At 47.9% G+C, this 18,757-nt stretch overlaps 1 protein-coding gene across 1 annotated transcript; it reads right to left on the bottom strand.

The window, feature by feature from the left end:
* Positions 1 to 6,249: 6,249 nt before the first annotated feature.
* On the bottom strand, positions 6,250 to 16,392 carry ANKRD16 (ankyrin repeat domain 16). The gene is made up of 7 exons (XM_007465840.1): positions 16,073 to 16,392; positions 13,964 to 14,184; positions 12,404 to 12,446; positions 9,306 to 9,414; positions 8,657 to 8,818; positions 7,462 to 7,540; positions 6,250 to 6,431 (listed from the first exon to the last, which is right to left on the bottom strand). Exons 1-7 carry the CDS (start codon positions 16,390 to 16,392, stop codon positions 6,250 to 6,252), a joined length of 1,116 nt encoding a protein of 371 aa, XP_007465902.1.
* Between the last annotated feature and the right edge of the window lie 2,365 nt (positions 16,393 to 18,757).

Genomic DNA, 18,757 nt, shown 5'->3' with positions numbered 1-18,757 from the left:
TGCTTTTGGAGTATGTGTTTTTCTTTACTTGTGGACCTTTCTTACTAAGCGATTTTTGTTTCAGTGTAATGTTAAGTGATTAAATTGAGCTAGCTAAGCCCACGTCCGTCAGCTGGAAGAATGGGGAGAGAGCGAGACCAGAGCTGTGGACCAAGGGACAGGGTAATCTGCAAGCTGGACTTTGTTCCTAGGTCTTTTATGTTTACCTGAATCTTAGTTGATTGTGGATTTTCAGCAAAACAGGGAAAAATAAAGTCCATGCATGCTGTAGTCTGGCACAGGTGAATGCTCTACAATCTGAGAGGTGCTCTGAAGTTATCACAGACTAATCCAAACAGACATACCCCACTGCATCCAGGCAATGTCTTTCCACTCCAAGAATTTTAGTTAGCCTCTATGTACGACCATATCTATTCAAAAGAGGTTTTCTAAAAAAGGAGATATATAGGAAATTATCTCTGCAATGCTGTAGTCTGTTTTTTCTTCACTTATAAATGCACACCAAAAATTTTAGTTACCACGTGAATTTTGTGTAGAGCTAATTCACTCAATATAAAAAAGGCTCTCACAAATCAAGACAAACAAAACAACAGTCAAATATAATGCAAGACGCTGATTTCACCAGTGGTCTCAATCAATGGCCTCCCAGTATCCAGGCTCTGGGTGGTGCCCTCTGGCGCATGCTCTGCTTGGCAGGAGGACTTGCTTTGGCTGATGGGATGGGAGTGTCTGCACACACAGGGCAGAGACAGAAGGGCACTGGAGTCTCTTTTTTCTCTGTCCAATCCCTGCCACTGTCAGGAGAGCAAGCCCGGGCCAGCCTGACTGAGGAAGGGACCCACACAAAGCAGAGCCGACTCCATCCTGCACGGCTGGCTCAAGCGACAGGACGCCACCCGCCTGGCTCAGGTAGAATCAGCAAACCACCGGAGGACCCGAAGCCTCTGGAGAAATCAACAGTTGTTTTCTAAGCCGTCACTGAATTTTGAGGTAGTTTGTTGTTGACTAGGTCATAGCTAACTAATGCTGATAAAAACTGAAAGAATGTGAATGGCCAGTAACTCAATCTAAAGATCTTCAATCTGATCCATAATTAAAGAAATGCAGGATTACAACAGTGAGATGGTATATATCAAGTTAGTAGAAATTAAGCATTTGGTAGCACAGCTCTGGTGATGGTGTGTGGGAATCGGGCACTTTCCCAAGTGGTAGATTTTATTTAATTAATTAATTAATTTCAATTTTTAAATTTGTTTCAAAATTAAACTCAGGGCACATTGACTTCATAGGAAATCCACTGGAATGTTTTTCTAGGCTGAACACCTGTTTCCCTTTAGTCTCCCCTAACAGAGCATGTACATGCTAACTACTTTCATTTTGCAGTCACTGCTGTCCCACCCCTACCGGTTATACCAAGACCACCTAAACTGTGTGTGTGGTATTCTGAATGTTCTTAGTTATGCCCTAATTTCAGTAACTGAAACAGATTTTCTGCCATAAGCTGTCACTTGAATTCTTTGGCTACTTTTGAAGTCCAAAGAACACTGAAATGATTCTCCTTTGGGGGAATTATTTTACAGGCATTAGTGACTAGCCCCTGGGGCTGTGCTGGTCCCAGGTGGTAGATTTGCTAAGGTATTCCAGCAACACCGAGTATGGTGGGTGTGTGGACTCAAACACCACCTCCTCTTTATGGGATTTCCTACACTGCAGTACCAGGAAGATTATAAACCACGTTTCCTGGGCTCCCTTCCAGCCACACTTCTGGATGTGAGTTGGATTCTGCCAACTGCAGAGCCTGGAGAGGCACCCTGATCCTGCCAGCAGTACCACCGGTCCTCAGGCCATCCTGGTAACCGGGCGAGGAACGCCTGGAGCAGTGAAACCTGAACAACAGGTAATCACCACTCTGCGGTGTTTTTCATCTTGTTTCATGTGCCCCCCGGGATGCCACCCACCCTTAAGTATGCTTTGAGTCTTCCAGAGACGGGGAAGAAGGAAAAAGAGGTTTAGCTCACACCACGAGGCTGGCTGAAATGCCTGCATCCACCCTGAGGCTGACGTTCTCAGGCCAGAAAAGGCCCCGTGGCAGCGCCTGGGTGGCTGATGAGTGTAAATATTCCCCAGCGCTCTTCTCAGGAAGCCCTTGGCCTGTCCATGTTACAGTCAATCACCTTTCTGGGGGATGTTACAAATGCTTTCCCATAGGCCTTCCTCATGCAGGCCAAGCAAATCCTACTGTCACGGCTCAGGTCAAAGGCCAGGCCCCACTTCTACCTCGTTTTTCTCGATAAACATCACATCCCTCTTTCAAATTGGGTCTTGAACCCTCCACACCCTTGCCGGCTTATGAAAGCAATTTTAACAAATCTACAGACCGTCAAATGTAAGTTCACATTGTTATTCGCAATGGTAGAAAATGTAACACACGTGTTCCACCAACCCCACTCCCTCTAAATACCGATGTTAGTTGAGGTGTTGGTGGGGGTCCAACTGAAGCTGTCTCCTTACCCTCCCTTCGCTCTCCTGTGCGCCTAGAGCTTGGCCTCCACGGGCTTCCGGTCCCCCTCCCCCACCTCCCGCAGGACCCGCTCCCTAAACCTGCTTTCAGTCGAATTTGACAAAGCTTCACTGGTTATCCCATCTACATCTCATCTTAACGAGACAAAATAACCCCAAAATGACAACATAAAGGAATAAGTGTGGACAGTCATACGATGGGGCATTAGACAGCCATTGAGGTAAAAGGTCACAGAATTCTGAAGAGTATTAGGATGTGCTTGAGATGTAAAGTTGGGGTAAACGGCACATACAGCATCATCTCAACTATGTACACTTACAAAGACTAGGAAGAAGTAAGGGTGGTCATTTCAGGGCAGCGGAATGATCGGTTTTGTTTTCTCCTTTACTTTTTTATATTTTACAATGGGCTCTATAAAAAAAAAAAAAAAAGCCTGGGCGAATAAAAGGGACATTGCTCTGCAGGACCTAGGAACAGCAGGCTGGATATAAAGTGTTGCTCCCCCCGTCCCCCAACAGCAGAGCTCTCATTTTGAGTGTGAGTTTTGTGCTTTCTTTTCCATGCTGCAATCCCTTTTCTACTTTTGTCTGGTAAATACTTTCTTGTATAACTTTTTCTGGTAATGTGCGTTGGGTCCCAACTATTTTCAAATGACAGCAATTCTTTGTTTCCCTTCCGGCTTCTGCTCTGACCTCTCACGTGGATCAGCTGTGCTCTCGGAAGGACCAGCCATGGTCTCTGGACGTGGGTCGTGGATGAGGCGCTGGGAACCCTGGTGAAGGTGGCGGCCAGCATCGGCGGTCAGTGCCCTTGGTCACATCAGAGCCCCGACGGCTGTGCGGGGAATGCATCTGAAGGGGCGCAGGAGAACTTGGGCTGTGGCAGCAGCGGTCTGGATGTGAAGCCTGAAGCAGGGAGTCACCGTAAGGATGGAGCCGACCAGACTGGCTGGGCCTCCTGCAGAAGGAAGGGACCCGGGGAGGCGGGATGAAGGGTGGTGTCACAGCTCAGACAGCAGGCGCAGAATGAATGTACACAGTTTGGGGGAGGCTAGGGTTTTTTTGGGTTTTTTTGTTTTTTGTGTTTTTTTTTACAATTTTTTACTTTATATTGGGGTATAGTTGATTTACAATTTTTTTTTTAATTTTTAATTTTAAGGGGAGGCTGGGTTTTGAGCGAGTTGAGTGTGGGGCAGCCTTGGGACATCCATGCAAAAACGTACAGCCGGCAGCAGAGGGTCAGGGCTGGAAGGACTCAACAGTCAGGGGGCAGTGAGATGAGAGTGGATGAGACGGGTGGAGGCACACTCGGCACAGGGACAGTGCCGAGCGGGGACAGAAGCATGTATGGGATAGGCCCTGACAGGTGCTCACGACAGAGATGGAAAAGGAAGGTCAGAAAGGAAAACCCAGAAGCGTGTTGTCGGAGGTGACAAGAAATGAGCTTCCGGAAGGTGGGAGTGATTGATAATTGAACTGAAAGGATCAGTAACATGAGGGCTAAAGGCACGTTACTTGATTTGGCAATCGGGTCCCGGTGACCTAAGAGCAGCAGTGAGGAAGCCGGGCGGCAGGGACCGGCAGTGCCCATGAACCGGGAACCAAGCACAGGCTCTTCTCTAAGGAGGTTGGGATGAGAAAGGATGCTTGAGATGGAGGATAATTAGGAGGGGCTGCCCCTCGTAAGAGCCAGGGATGGAACGAGACTGGCCAGGAAAGGCACTCAGCACAGCATCCAGGACACAGCAAGTGCTCAAGAAACATAAGTTATCGTTCACTCGTTGGCTATCTCATGATCTACAACCTTACCATGTGCCAGGCATTGTTCTGGGCCCTGTAGATATAGTGAGTGAGCAAGAGACACAAAAACCTTGGCCAAGGAGCTTACATTCTCGTGGGGGAGACAGACAACAGAGAAAATAAATAACTCAAGACAGCTGGTATATTCCACAGTGGTAAATGCTATGGAGAAAACATGAACTAAGGGAAGAAGATATAAAATGTTGAAGCAGGGAACAAAATTCTAGATCTGGTGGCCAGGGAAGGGCCCCACTTTTAACACCCAAAGGACGTGAGAAAAGTACCTATAATTAGGAAGTGAGGGAATAATACTAATGATCACCACCATTGTCATTAGCATTCGCAATATATTACTACTGCAGTAATAGGTTGTAATTATATCATCACCACTATCTTTGCCACAATGAATGTTACTATCATCACTGCCCTCTCTGGCTCTCGAGTAGCTTTGGCAGCGGCATCCAGCAGCCCTGTCCACGCTACAGGGGCGTTTTCAATGGAGAGCCATGTACTGGAGAACCAAGCATAACCCAACAGACCATCATCATGGCGAGTGTGTAAGGCAGAGGCACAGCTCGGGTGGGAACACACCTGTGTGCAGTCACTGCAAAGAAAAAGCTGCTTCACGTGTGTGTTGAGGGGAGAAGGGCAGTCCCAGACCGGTCTTTCTGTCCCACCTGCAAGTAGGGATGCACGTAACAGGCCATCCTCAGACCCAAAGGCGGGGACACGAAGACATCTCTGGAGCAACAGGAAACGGTAACTGCAGCTGGAGAAGGTGCAGATGGAGACAGTGTGTGATTCAGAGGTCCCAGTCGTGTTTCTACCAGCACAAATTTATCTGGTTGTTAGGGATAAAAATCAGCCAGCACCACCTGGGAATAACAGAGAACTGGACATTCCTGCTATTTGCCCAGCCTGGCACGATGCTGAGAACGGGGGTGAGGGCGTGTGATGAGTTCTTACCAGATGACACTGAATGAGGGGACTGAGTCTTGCTTGTGATTGATGTAAATGCTTTTTTAACAGATTGACTTGGACTAATAATTATTATTTGCATATAAAGAAAAAAAGAAAGGAAAAGAACAGGAAAAGAATCCAAATGCCTGAGGACTCATCCTTTCTTCAATCTGTTTAAGTTGCTACAAAATTTTTCAAAGTTACAATGTTGACTGTTTCACTTCTGGACAGCCACAAGCTTCTGTGGGCAGGTGGAAGGTGGGACAGGAAATGTGACCTGTGGGACAAACCCCATTTTTCAAATGAGGTCGTGGAAAGGCTTTGTAACTATCTTCAATGCATTTTGAGATGCCTTTATTATCCAAAGGGAGCCAATACCGAACTTGTCATTAAAAAAATAATAACCTCAAGATTAAAACATTATAGCTCAAGTAGCAGTGCTTAGACTATAGAAACGTTTCTATTCCTTGTAAATGTCTATGTAAACAGATCCCAGCATTTCCTTCCAGGCTTTGAAGGCAAAAGTTAAACCACTGCAATGCCAATGAAAAGCCCATGAAAGAAGTATACAGGCCAATTATGTTTTACCTCTCAAGGCAACAGGAACTTGCTATATTGTAAATATTATTATCATGGCCTCACCACACACTCTTTATTATAAAACATTTCACACACATACATAACAGTATGTACACTGTATTTTCATGCTTCTCTAAGGATTCCAGACACCAACCTCATCAACATCATCTGACTCCACTGGAAGGGCAGAAAAAGTGAATCAGAGATTATGGAAAGATTCCGATCGTGCGGTGTGCAGTCATACAGCCAGGAAGACAGACGCCTCGTCCCTGGGGAATCTGCCACCAAACCGGGGAGTGCAGGAGAGGGAGGGCAGAAAACACTGGCAACTGGCCCATTTCACTGCATCTGCAAACAGATTCAAGCAGCAGGACGTGGATTACTGTTGGTTCACTGTTTTCCTCTGGAAACGCCCTCAGCTGTTGCACTGTGGTTGAAGCACTGAAGGACGTCCGGACTCCGTGTGAGCTGCTGAGCCAGGGCGCCTGTCATGTCCAGAGAGTCCCCGAGCCCAGAGCACAGGAGGAACTTGACGCAGGCCGCATGCTGCCCCGCGCAGGCCAGGTGCAGGGCTGGGTGGGGACAGAGGCACCCAGCTCAGTGCATCACCTACAGCAGTACTGACTGGGGAGCAGGATGCCCCTGATAAAAACACTGACTCTTTCAATTGCACAGATTTCATAGCTCCATATTCTTCCCTATGACTTTGCCTATTCTGGATCAAAACATTTTTCCTTTTAACCTGACTTGGTCACAAATGGTTTTAAAAGTAACAAAACCAATTGGAGAGAATTTGAGAGACTTGTCTAAAACAACAAAGTAAGTTAATGAGAAATAGGAGACTTTAAATAGTACAGAAGACATTTTCAAAGTTTTGTGAATTCTCTGTGTAAGTAAAAATATCACCATGAGTAAGAATGACGTAACAGAAAAACTGCTGACACATCTTCCCATTCTGGTTAGAAATTGGCGCTGAGGGTTTCTGATGTGCTGTGAGCCATGATCCTGGGTCCTGCTCCCCTGTCGTTAGGAGAAAGTTTGTGTCCTGGGACTTACTGACCTTCCTCTGCAGCCCTGGAGTGAGTTGTGAAGCATCACAAGATCCTACTTAACCCTTGCAAGATGGACACTGGTGCACAGAGTGCTACTGGGAAGGTTTATTCTAAAGTCCAGGTCTAAAGAATTAGCTCTGAAAATATCTTTCTGAGCCCGAAATCTAAAAAATTATAGTGATTAAGCTTTTAAAATACATTCCGTAGAGAGAAGACCTATGAAGAATCTATGTAACACCTGGGGAGCTGGTGTGATCATGGATTAAGATAGAAAGTGCTTTGATGTCACATACGTTGTGTGGTTTAAAATAATCAAAATAACAACAATAATACCAGCAGCAGTAAGGAGTAGTAGTCATCATCATTACCATGGTAACAGCAATAGTTCTATAGCTTTGCAAATGGAGGAGGTGCTTTTTTAAGGAAAAGTTGCTGAGCTACTAGAGGAATAATATTAAAAGTAATGATTTTAACATAAAAGTCCATTGTTTACATTGTTTACATTCAGTTTACTAATAATTTTCAAAGCACGTGTAAAATGAGGTCGTACCTGATCGATTTCTTTCGTCCTTGGCATTGATGTCGGCACCCAAGGATAAGAGTGTCTGGATTGTGCTTATGTGTCCTTCCTGAGAGTTGAAATAAACTTGTTACCACTGTAATGACGACAAAAGCAAGCCTTAAACACAAACTCTAATGCACATTAGGTGCTTTTTCTAAAATACTCGACTGCTGAAACTGAATTTTCATATCCAAAGGAAGGCTCATCACATTACTCTCGAACTTCAGCATAAATCATTAAAGATGTAGGTGACGTTTAGTTATTAGAATACAGATGATCAATTTTGTAGTCAAATCACACTGACCACTATGGTTGGGTTTCCCTCAGTGTAAGGAGTATAAATCTTGTGATTTACTCAGAAAACACAATTCTAAATCTCCCAAGCAAACACACCCTTTGCTAAACCTTTAGGGGAGAAATAAACTGGAAAAGAGCGTAACCTCCCCTGGATGGGATTCTTATCATAGCTGGCATTGTCCTTTGTGAAGCAATCGATATACCTTTGTCCAGCCAGTTAGCCTGTCAGTACCTGCTGAGACTGAAACCAAGGCTGCAGGTTCAACCTTCCCACTCGCTTTTATCCCCGTGGCCACAGACCATGCTCTTAGCCCACCCTCAACTGTATACCCACGTTCTCAAAGGGGGAACACAGGCAGGAGAGTGCAGTTCACCAGAAAAAATGTTTATTCCTGTTGCTAGGAAAACAAGTAAAGGCAGGAGGCCAATAATATTAAAGATAGTGGCTACTTTTCTAGCGAAAACTTTTGTGTGTCTTCAATACTTCATACATCAGAGAGCCCAGTAAATGCAATTCCTTTCTCTTACTTAAAGAAATCTTCTGAAATCCAGTAAAAGGATAAGGAACTAGGAATTTCATACGATGGATTTTTACGGCTTCAAATAACATTATTCCTGAAAACAAAAAAGGGCAGGAGGGAACACAGAGCCCAGGCATTACATGGAGTAAAGGGCTCTTCTCAGTTTTTACCCAGAAACAAATAAAGGCAGGTCTCTATTTAAAGGGCCACAGGGCTTTAGAATCATGACCATTTTAAAGAGTATGTCATGGGCAATTTCTTTTTTCCATAGAGACTGAGCAAAAGAACCATGACTACAGGGTTACTCATCAACAGAGTTAGGCAAGCCTCAGGAAGCAGGAACACTGTTCTGGAAAGAAACAAACCTTAGCTGCGTAGTGAAGTGCTGTGAGGTGGGTGGAGGCTGCTCTCACATCTACGTTGATGCCAAGCTCAGAGACCAAGAATTGGACGGCCTCATTCTGCCCAGTGACTGCTGCCCGGTGGATGGCCTGGGCCCCCAGGGAGTCCTCAGCAGAAACGGAAGCCTAGAGGTTGGGAGAGACATGAACAAAAGTAAGGAGCAGAGATACCTGGGTCCATGGACTTCTGACATTTTGGCAAAACTGTGGTCTACATACATTTTCCTGGGCATATGATACATACAAAGCTTTTGTCAGATTCTCAAAGGATGCTCTAACCAAAAAAAATGGTTAAGATTCAACACTGTAGGCTAAAGTGCCAAACAAACAGAGTTACTGGGGAGAGTCTGTTATTATTATTACGAAACAACTACTATTTATTGAATACTTATTTTGCTAACTGCTTTATGTACATTATGTTATGTAATCCTCATAGTAACCCTGTTTTACAAATGGAAACACTGATGCTTAAAGAGGTAAAGCGGACCTCATGGGGGGGATGTGGCAGATCTGAGATTTGAACCCATGATCTGAACAGCAATGCTTCCTGTTTATCTCATGATCTAAAACTTGTAGGAAGAACTAAAGGGATAAAACCAAACCATTTCTATACCTTGTGTTTTTTGAGGAGCAGCCTGGCCACGTCGATGTGTCCACACTGAATGGCATCCATGAAGGGTGTGAGGCCACACTTGTCTCTGCAGTCCGGTTCATACTGGCACCTAGAGACCAAACACAAAGTAACAGCTGGAAACAGTCACCGCTTCAAACCCAACGGCGCTGACTCCTGACCACCTGCCTTATAGATGATCCATGAGAACCTGGAGTGCTTGCCCTCGTTCCCCACCTCAGTATCTGTACCGACCTCTTCGAGAGCAGGTTGGTTTCCCCAGCAAACCTTCTCCTCCTCTAAGCTTCTTGTCACATTTTAGGGACCGTGATCTCTCCAGCTTCTCATGCAGAACCTTGAAGTCACCCCTCATCCCTCATAGCCAATCTATTACCAAAACCTCTCAATTCTACATCCAAAATATTAAACAAAACTGTATCCTTGTCTCCATGTTTGTCTTCACCCCTTAAGACCAAGTCAACAGGGACTTCCCTGGTGGTGCAGTGGTTAAGAATCCGCCTGCCAAGGCAGGGGACACGGGTTTGAGCCCTGGTCTGGGAAGCTCCCACCTGCCGCGGAGCAACTAAGCCCGTGTGCCACAACTACTGAAGCCCGTGCACCCAGAGCCCATGCTCCACAACAAGAGAAGCCACCGCAATGAGAAGCCCACGTAAGAGGGATATATGTATATGTATAGCTGATTCACTGCGTTATAAAGCAGAAACTAACACACTATTGTAAAGCAATTATACTCCAATAAAGATGTTAAAAAAAAAAAAAAAAAAAGCCCTCGCACCACAACCAAGAATAGCCCCAGCTTGCTGCAACTAGAGGAAAGCCCATGTGCAGCAACCAAGATCCAGTGCAGCCGGGAAAAAGAAAAAAGAAAAAAAAAAAGACCAAGTCAACAGGCAACAGCCTCCTACCCATTTTTCTCTCTTTGCTTCCGGCCCAGCCATTCTGTTCTCACCACTAACAGAGTAATCTTTTCACCACGTAATTTGGGTACAGCCTCTCCTGGTTAAAAGCTTTAACTATTTCCCAACCACAAAGGACAAAGCCTAAAACCTCAACATGACCTCCCATGGTCAGGATTATGTGGCATCCACTCACTTCTCTGGGATCCTCTGGCCCCTCCTCCCTGTGCTTAAGGCAACCCCCCTTCTGTCCGGTCCCACTTTCTTCTCGGTCCCACAGCCTATCTGTCCTCCTTCTTCTGTTCCTATTGCTTCATGGTCCTACCTCCTTCCATTTCTACCCATCTTCCCTTCTCCCCAGTCCTCCCTTCTTCCGTTCCTACCTTCCTCGTGGTCACACCTGTCTCCCCTTCCTCTCGGCCCTACCTCTCACCTGTCCCATCTTCTTTTGTTCCTACCTTCAAAGGTCCTGCCTGTCCCACCTCCTTCTGCTCCCCTGGGTGCCAGGCTCTTTGCTGCCTTTGCACTTGCTGGTCCCCTCTGCTTGGAACATCCTAGTTTCATTCTTCACCTGGCCAACTCCAAGGCATCCTTCAAATCTCAGCTTCAGGAGGACCTCAGAGGCCCATCTTCTCCCCCAGATCTATAGGACGACCCCTGCCCCCGCACAGCATTGTGGACTTTCCCTTTGTAGTATCATCACCATTTGAAATTTTATGACATTTCTGTGATTGTGTGTCTATACTTGGCTTCCACACTAGCCTGCAGGCTGTTAGGGAAATAACTGTGTTAACTGCTTATCACCCAGTGCTTAACACACACAGGAGGTGCTTAGAAAACATCTGTTGAATGAAGAAAGGAGTATTTATGACTGCAGGTATACAGTCCCAACGCGTAGGAGGCAAGCCCTACACAGTGATGCTTTCAGGGCACTACATTAGGCCTCCCCTTCTTCACTCATCGTCTCCTAGGTAACCACTTCCATCCTATGGATTCAATGGTCACTTCCATGTTGACGAGGCCCACTCCTGTATCTCAGCCCACACCTCTCTTCTGGGCTAAAATCTGTGTCTAACTGCCCGCTGGATGTCTCTGCCTGTGTGTCTCACAGGTACATGTGACTCAACATGCCCGAAAGTGACACTGCCAGCTTCTCCCCACGCCTGCCCCTCCTCCCCAGGTGTCATCTACCTCGGCAGGTGGCACCAGCACAGCACCAGCTGCTTAAGCAAGACACCTGGCCGTCATCCTGGACTCGTCCTTCTCCCTCATTCCCTTTGTCCCTTTATTCACCGAGATCTGGTGATTCTACCTCTCAAGTGTCTCCAGACCTTTCTCTTCACCCTATAGTCAGCATCGTGGTCCAGCCACCACCATCTCTCCTGTTCCACTGCAACAGCCGCCAGACTGTGTTCACAGCACCCACGCTTGCTCCCCCTCCAATCCATTCTGTTTTGCAACCGGGGGATCTTTGAAAAATGAAAATCTCTTATTATTCAGTGGTATCTTATACGCTTAGCACAAGATCTGGAATCCTCAGGTGGCGCCCAGTGTCCCACTGGACCTGAATCGCCCTTCCTCTGCAGCCTCCCCATCACTCTTGGGACACAGCATGTGCCTATCTTCTTTTGGTCTCTTCCGTGTACTGTGTTTGTCCCCAGCCCTGAGCCTTCACGGTACTGTCACCCCTGCCTGGAATGCCCCCTCCACCCTGCCCCCATTTTCAGCCTCCTCCAGGTCATAGCGTCAGTGTCACTGGGGCCGAGATCCCTCACCCCTAGGCCACGTCCCATGCTGCTGTGGGGACCTCGCAATTCCCTGTAATGCTCATCAGACTCACAGGACATGGGCAGCGTCTGTCTTCCCTGCCCGTCTGTGAGTTCCATGGGTTGGGGGGGGGGAACCACATTATCTTGTTGCTGTGGTAGCCCCTGCACCCGGAACAGTGAGTACTGAGTGAGTATATGAATGTCTGTTGAATGAACAGATAAAAGGCTAATGTTTCCCTAGGTTTGTTAGCTATTTTGTTTCACCTTCTTTATCTGCTTAAGTCCTTTGTTCATGTCTGTTTTGGTACTTTAGATTCTTTATGAACATTTTGTCTGAGCTCTGATATTATGCAGCACTGATATAACTGTCAATTAGCAAATATTTTCCTTAATCTGCTGTTTTGTTCTTTCTTACCTCTGAAGAAGCACCTCTACTGCCTCTGAACAGCCATGCATTGCTGGGTGGAGAGAGTTGAGAATGAGAGCTTTTTAGCACAAAAATAAAATGCTTCTTCCCTCCTGGCACCTCTCTGTGCCCCATCCCTCTAGCTGTAACTTCCAGGAAAGAGTATTAAGTTAGGTACACTGCCACCACCCCAGAAAAAGACAAATATTCCTCGATGAGTGGTAAAGGGTGATGTTTTCACTTAACAGGTACAAGGCTCACACTTGATTATCTTGTCTTTATGAGACTTTGATGGCAAACATTCAATCTTAAACCTGCCTCCTCACTTTCGTGCTACAAATCCCTAGGACCAGTCAGTTTTTGCCCAAGAAATGTAAAACATTTTAAGAGTAATCCATGACAAAATAACCAGGAATTTAATTCTCCTGCTAGAAATAACTATCCTCTATAATAAAGATTTCGAGGGAGTTCCCTGGTGGCCTAGAGGTTAGGATTGCGAGCTTTCTCTGCTCTAACCCAGGCTCAATCCTTGGTCGGGGAACTGAGATCCCACAAGCCACACGGCATGGCCAAAAAAAAAAAAAAAAAGATTTTGACTATCTATTCTCCACTATTTTGTGCGAATGACTGGGAACTGACTGTTTCTCCACAAGAGCAGGGTAGTTCGTCAAACAATTCATGAGCAGAGAAGTTTTTCCACTCATGTGCAAAGTTTTATAAAGGATTCTTTAGTCCCTAACTGTGGCCAGAATAACTGTGTGCCTATCTCCTCAATGACATCATGTCACAGGTATTGATTTCAGAGAAACCTAAAAGCTCTGTATTCTAATTCAATGTGCTACCCAGAGGGCTAAAGATTATGTTCTAAATGTCTTGATCTGGACTCTACTTAATGCCCCTTTTGTCTTATACCGTGGTGCTTTTGCTTTCAACTAAGATAATCTACAAATAAACAGTTCAGAGTTTAGGATAATTACTCCAAACAATGAAAATGGTAGTCCAGATTTATATTCAACATTGTCACTAGGTAAGTCACATCCATTGAGCCCTGGTATTTAATTATAAGCACCTATATTTATTTAAAGGGACAGCACCATAGTAGGTATTACTGAAGATACAAGGAAATAGTCCCCTTTCCTTTTGCTTTTAATAATAATGTCAAAATGGTTGTGAAAATAGCAGCTGTAGCTGTCCCGTGCTCACTGCGTGTGGAGCACTGCACAGAGGGCCTTGCATGTGCCTTAATCCCTATGACCTTGTGATAGGGGCATCATCATTATCATTATTTTGTGGCTGAGGAAACCTGCTCAAGAGACTAAGTTCCTTGCCCAAGGTCAAAGACTTAGTAAGGAACAGAACCAGCCTACCATCTAACTAACCGGCGAGGAGAAGACAAATGTATGCGGAAAGTCACCTAAAACAAGAAAGAAGAGCATGTTAAGGGCCGGGTGACACTGGTTTTAGAAACTAAGTGTTTGCCCAAATACCCCAAAGCTGCTCGTATTCCTTGCCATTTCCCCAGCCCCTCGCTCCCTGGTGGGTGGCATCCAGCACAGCTCCGGGCCATACCTGCCGTGTGCAGCGGGGTTCTCCCAATCTTGCTCTCTGTCTTCCAGGCAGCTGGGCAAACAGCGAGCAGGTACTGGAGGATCAGAGGGTCGCCTTCTCGGCTGGCAATGTGGAAACTGTTCCAGCCGTCTTTGTTCTTCAGCAGTGGATTGGCGCCGTGCTCCACGAGGTCCTGGACCACCTCAAGATTCCTCCTTGTGCAAGCCATCATCAGAGGAGTCCTAAGGTCAATTGGGACAAGCTGTCAGACGGAAGGGCAGCTGAGGCATTAGAAGCACTCGACCAGGGCTTCAGAAAAACACACACCCTTGGCAGAGACGGAAGACCTAGAGGACTCGGGAGTCTGGGAAGCAGGAAAACAGCTTTGGCTGGCAACTCCCCTGCCTGTCATGAGGGCCCTGGGAGAATTAACAAGGGGAAAATGATTGTGACGTGGGTGCCCCTACAGGTGGGGAATACTGAGGAGGCAAAGTTGTTTCTGAACTAGTTTTTATTATGGCACTGAATTGGAACAGAACTCGTCAAAATCACAGACAGTTTGTGCTTAATATTTGCATAAGAGGTACTCTGCTGGACTTATCCCATTCACCTCAGTCAGTAACCGATAATTAAACTGTTCTGAAAAGGAGTTAAAACAGAGCAGATGACAAAGTGCCTTGCCGTAAGGAGCCTACATTGGTGGAGCAAGTGAAACGGCGTGATTACATTAAGGTTCTGAACTGATGTGTGTCCACAACTATGGGACAGTGAACTACATCACTATCAACTCCTCTTCTCCCACATCAGTGATTTTGTGCTTCTCCCTTCTCATCTGCTATGACTCTCGGAAGCAGGGGCAGGTCTTGTTTACCTCCCGTCCCAGGGGCGGGCCCAGCTGAAGCTCAACGTAACTGCATGGGTCTCAGCCAGGATCTGTCCTCTGAGACTGCTTTGATATTACTTAATTACCAACACTATTTTGATTTTTTATTTTTGGTAATGTAGTAATGATAGTGAATGAGAAATCAAGAGGGAGACACCCAGATAAATGAAGGCTGGAATCTTCAAGAAGTGCTTCACAGAGGGAATGAATCCAGGGAAGGGACTTGAGAAAGCCAGCAAGGTGAGAACAGGCAAAAATGTCTCACTGTAACTGCACTTCCTAAGCACACAATCAAATGAAACGTGCCCTTTTAATGGTTGTTTGGGAAGACTGTTTCCTTACCCATAGAACTGGATAAGCATAAGAAAATCAGTTTTGTGCTTAGTCACAGCCAAAGTGCAAACCTCAAAAAGTCACCAGGTCTATGCACCCTGACCCCCCATGCCAGTAGGCAAGATGCACTTTGTTTAGCTATCTGGCTGTCTGATGTGTTCCTTATTTACATCAGATCAGGAATCCCTTGTGGATTCATTCAGGAACTTCATTATGTTATGAATCTTCAGATGTTCATAACCTCTAAGGAGGTGGACAGACATATTACTGAAAACGATGTGGATCTAACACAATGCAATTACTTCGTGTGATGGTTACAGGTGAGCATCGTAGACTGTGGAGGTGGTCATGCAAGGCTACACGTGATAAAATCACACAGAGCACCCCACACACACACATGTGTACGTATAACTGGTGAAATCCGAGTAAGTATACTAATTGTAGCAATTGCGGTTCCTTCTTCTTGTTACCTTACTGTGGCTGTTAAGATGTTAACTTTGGGGGAAGATGGGGGAAAGGTGCATGGGACTTCTCCCATGTCTTTGCAAATTTCTGAGAACCTATAACTACGAATTTCAAAGTATAAAGTTAAAACAATGTCACTGGTGAAGTAATCATTTAGCTAGATGTTCCTAGAAGAACATCCCGCCCTGGGGCTCATGCTATACGTAGGACATATAGACAATTTGTAGTTTGCTTATATTCTATCTGATCATGTACTTTACTGTTCTCTGCTCTATCATGGGAGGCAGTCTGGAACAGAAGATCGGAGCAGTTAACCCTATAAGGGTAGCAACAATGTTCTGCTCAATAGGGGAAGGCTGAGGGGCTATGGCGTGGAGGCCGACCAAGGAGCAGGAATCTACGATTCTGCGGGGAATGGTGAGGGTCTCTCCGCAAGTTCCGCCACCTACCAGTCGGCCTTCTTCAGGCAGTCGACCGCGGCCCCTCGGCCCAGCAGATACCGCACGCAGTCCCGGTGGCCCATGGAGGCAGCCTCGTGCAGAGGCCGCTTGTAGTCTCGGTTGGCGGCCTCGATGTCCAGGTCCCAGGCCTCGACCAGATAGGCCAGGATTTCCCGGCGGCCGTGGCGCGCGGCGCAATGCAGGAGGGTGTCCCTGGCCGGCCCCGCGCAGCCGGCGCGCCCCGCAGCCCGCAGCTCCTCCCGCAGGGCACACAGCCGGCCTTCCTGCACCAGCCGGCACAGCCGCCTTGTGTCCGCGGGCGCTGCCATGGCGCCTGGCTCCGCTTCCGGCCCGCCCCCGCCCCTTCCCCCGGACGCCCCCGGCCTCGCCCTGCCGGCTCGGCCCCGGGCGGGCGCTCAGGTCTCCGGCTGACCACGTGCCCCGCTGGCCGCCGCGAACGCACGCTCGGAGGCTGCAGTCCTCGCTGGTTTCACTTTGGGGCGAAATATTAGGTGAACCGCGGGCCCGCCGCTGCGGGTCCCGGTCACAAGCAGAGCGAGCCCTCGGGGACGGGGTGAGGCCCGCGCGTCCCCGCCCACAGCCCCGCCCACCGCAGCCTGCCCCGCCCACAGCCTCGGCCCCCGCCCCACCCCGACTGCCGCAGCCCCTCAGTGGGTCCCCGAGCTCGGAGGAACTCTGGGAAAGTTTCTGTTCGCCTCTTCCGCCCTAGCAGAAGCACGGACGGGGCGGGGCCCTCTAGCGGTTGCCACCCCTTCTCCGGGTGCGCGTTTCTATTGGCCGCCAGAGAAGTCCGTAAGCGCGCCCCTTCCGCACGCGCGTTCCAATTGGCCAGAGGCGCATTCCGTCAGCGCCGGCGGCGGGCTCTTCCCTGGGCAGCGGCGGGGGCGGAGCTGGTGGAGGAAGTCCGCGGCCTTCTCGGGCTCGCGCTGCCCGGGGGATGCTGGGACTGGGTGGCCGGGCGGCTCTGGCCCGGCGGCGGCGGTGGCGGCGGCGGCGGCGGCGGCGGCGGCGGGACCCCCGGTGTGGAGCGCCATAGTGAGTGAGGCCGACGGCGTGGAAGGGGGCGCGGGCGGGCCCAGTCGTGTAAACGCTGAACCTTTGGGTTCCTCAGCGGGTCCCGCCTCAGGGGGTCCGCGGGGGACTGGGGGCCGGGCGCGGGCGCAGAGGGGCGCGGGCCGGCGGTGAGGGGCGCGGCGGGGCGCGCGCGCTGGAGGCCGAGGCGCCCTGGGACGCGGGGGCGCGGCGCTGCTCGGCGGTGTGGGAGTCGCGGAGACGTGGCCTCCGATGGGGGCAGCCAGCGTTTCCTTTCCTTCTGCTCTGCTGTTTTGACCTTGGGCGAGTCATTTTATGGTATCCTTTTGCCTCTTTCGTTTGCAGTCGCCCTCCCCCTAACCTGAGTATTAAGAAAATTAAGGTGATGTGGGAGGGCCTTGAGCGGGTGGAGGGTACTTGAGGTCTGAGCAAGCTGTGTGGGGTGACGGGAGACATGAGGGTAGGTGTTGAGTTCTTTAACCCAATCTTCCTGGATGCTCGTCATTTAACCCTCCTGGTGTTTTCAGTTCCTTTAGAGATAAAACGGGAGCAGCTGCTATTTGCCAGGCCTGGAGACAATTCTGCTTTACATCTTGTACTCTGGTTTACAAAGCACTTTACATTAATTATCTCATCCGCAAACAACACTGTAAGGAAGGCATCATGAGAGGTGGGGAAATTGAGGCCTAAAGAAGTTAGCGATTTTCCCACGGGAGTACAGCTAACAAAGACCTGGAAGGAAGGATGGTAGCCCCTGGTGAGGGCCTGCTAGTGCTTGGCACTCTGCTCAAATAAATTAAGGGAGATAAAATGAAAAAAGACCTCTAGTACGAAAACAAGCTCATTTTACTTGTGAGTGGATTGAACTGAGTGTAATATGGATAATCAACAGAGATAGAACCAAGTCCGATATCAGCTTTGCCAAAGTTATTGTCCCCTTGTATCTTGCCACTTCCAAAAAAAGGGAAGGTGTAAAAGTGCTTTGAAGTGCGTCAAGTTTTAGGACATGCCAAGCATTGGTCTTAGCGCAGCTGTTGGTGTTGGTGCAAGTGGAAGTTGAGGTATCTGGTAGTTTCACACTTTTTGTTGTTAATGCCCCTCCACATCCTCATTGCCAGTGACTCCACCTTCTCTTGCCTTACGCCTCCAGTTTCCTTGCTTTTAAAAACAAAACGTTTGCACTATAGGACAATATTTTAAATTCAGATGATTGGTTATTTAACTGATAGCCCACATGCAGTTCTGCCCCTCCTGCCTTCTTTAGGAACTTATTTTGGTCTGCGTCCCCCTTTAGATAACTAGATGCCAATGTATGGTAACCTGTCCACAGCCCCTGTGGTTCTCTGGAGCAAAAGTTTGGTGCAGAGGGGACAGATCTTGACAGTAAGCTAATGGATGGAGCTATACTGAGGTCTTAAGGTTTCTTACTTGGTCTGCTCATTCCTTTTTGTGCAGGTGTTTGGAATTTGTGTTGTGCCCGGTAGTGACTCATTTCGCATGTGGCCTTCATTGGCATTGTGATTTGCTGCTTGGCTGTCCTCTTTCCTTTATCTTTTGTTGTGTTTCGTGGTTCAGGTGTCGTGATCATTTGACATGTTTTGTGACCTGTGAGTGTGTGAACACCAAACTTGGTATTGGACT

This window comes from Lipotes vexillifer, unplaced genomic scaffold (genome assembly GCF_000442215.2).
Source record: "Lipotes vexillifer unplaced genomic scaffold, Lipotes_vexillifer_v1.1 scaffold7, whole genome shotgun sequence".
Lineage (NCBI taxonomy): Eukaryota > Metazoa > Chordata > Mammalia > Artiodactyla > Lipotidae > Lipotes > Lipotes vexillifer.
The sequence above is the reverse complement of the archived record's forward strand: the minus strand, read 5'-3'. Positions and strand labels throughout refer to the sequence as shown.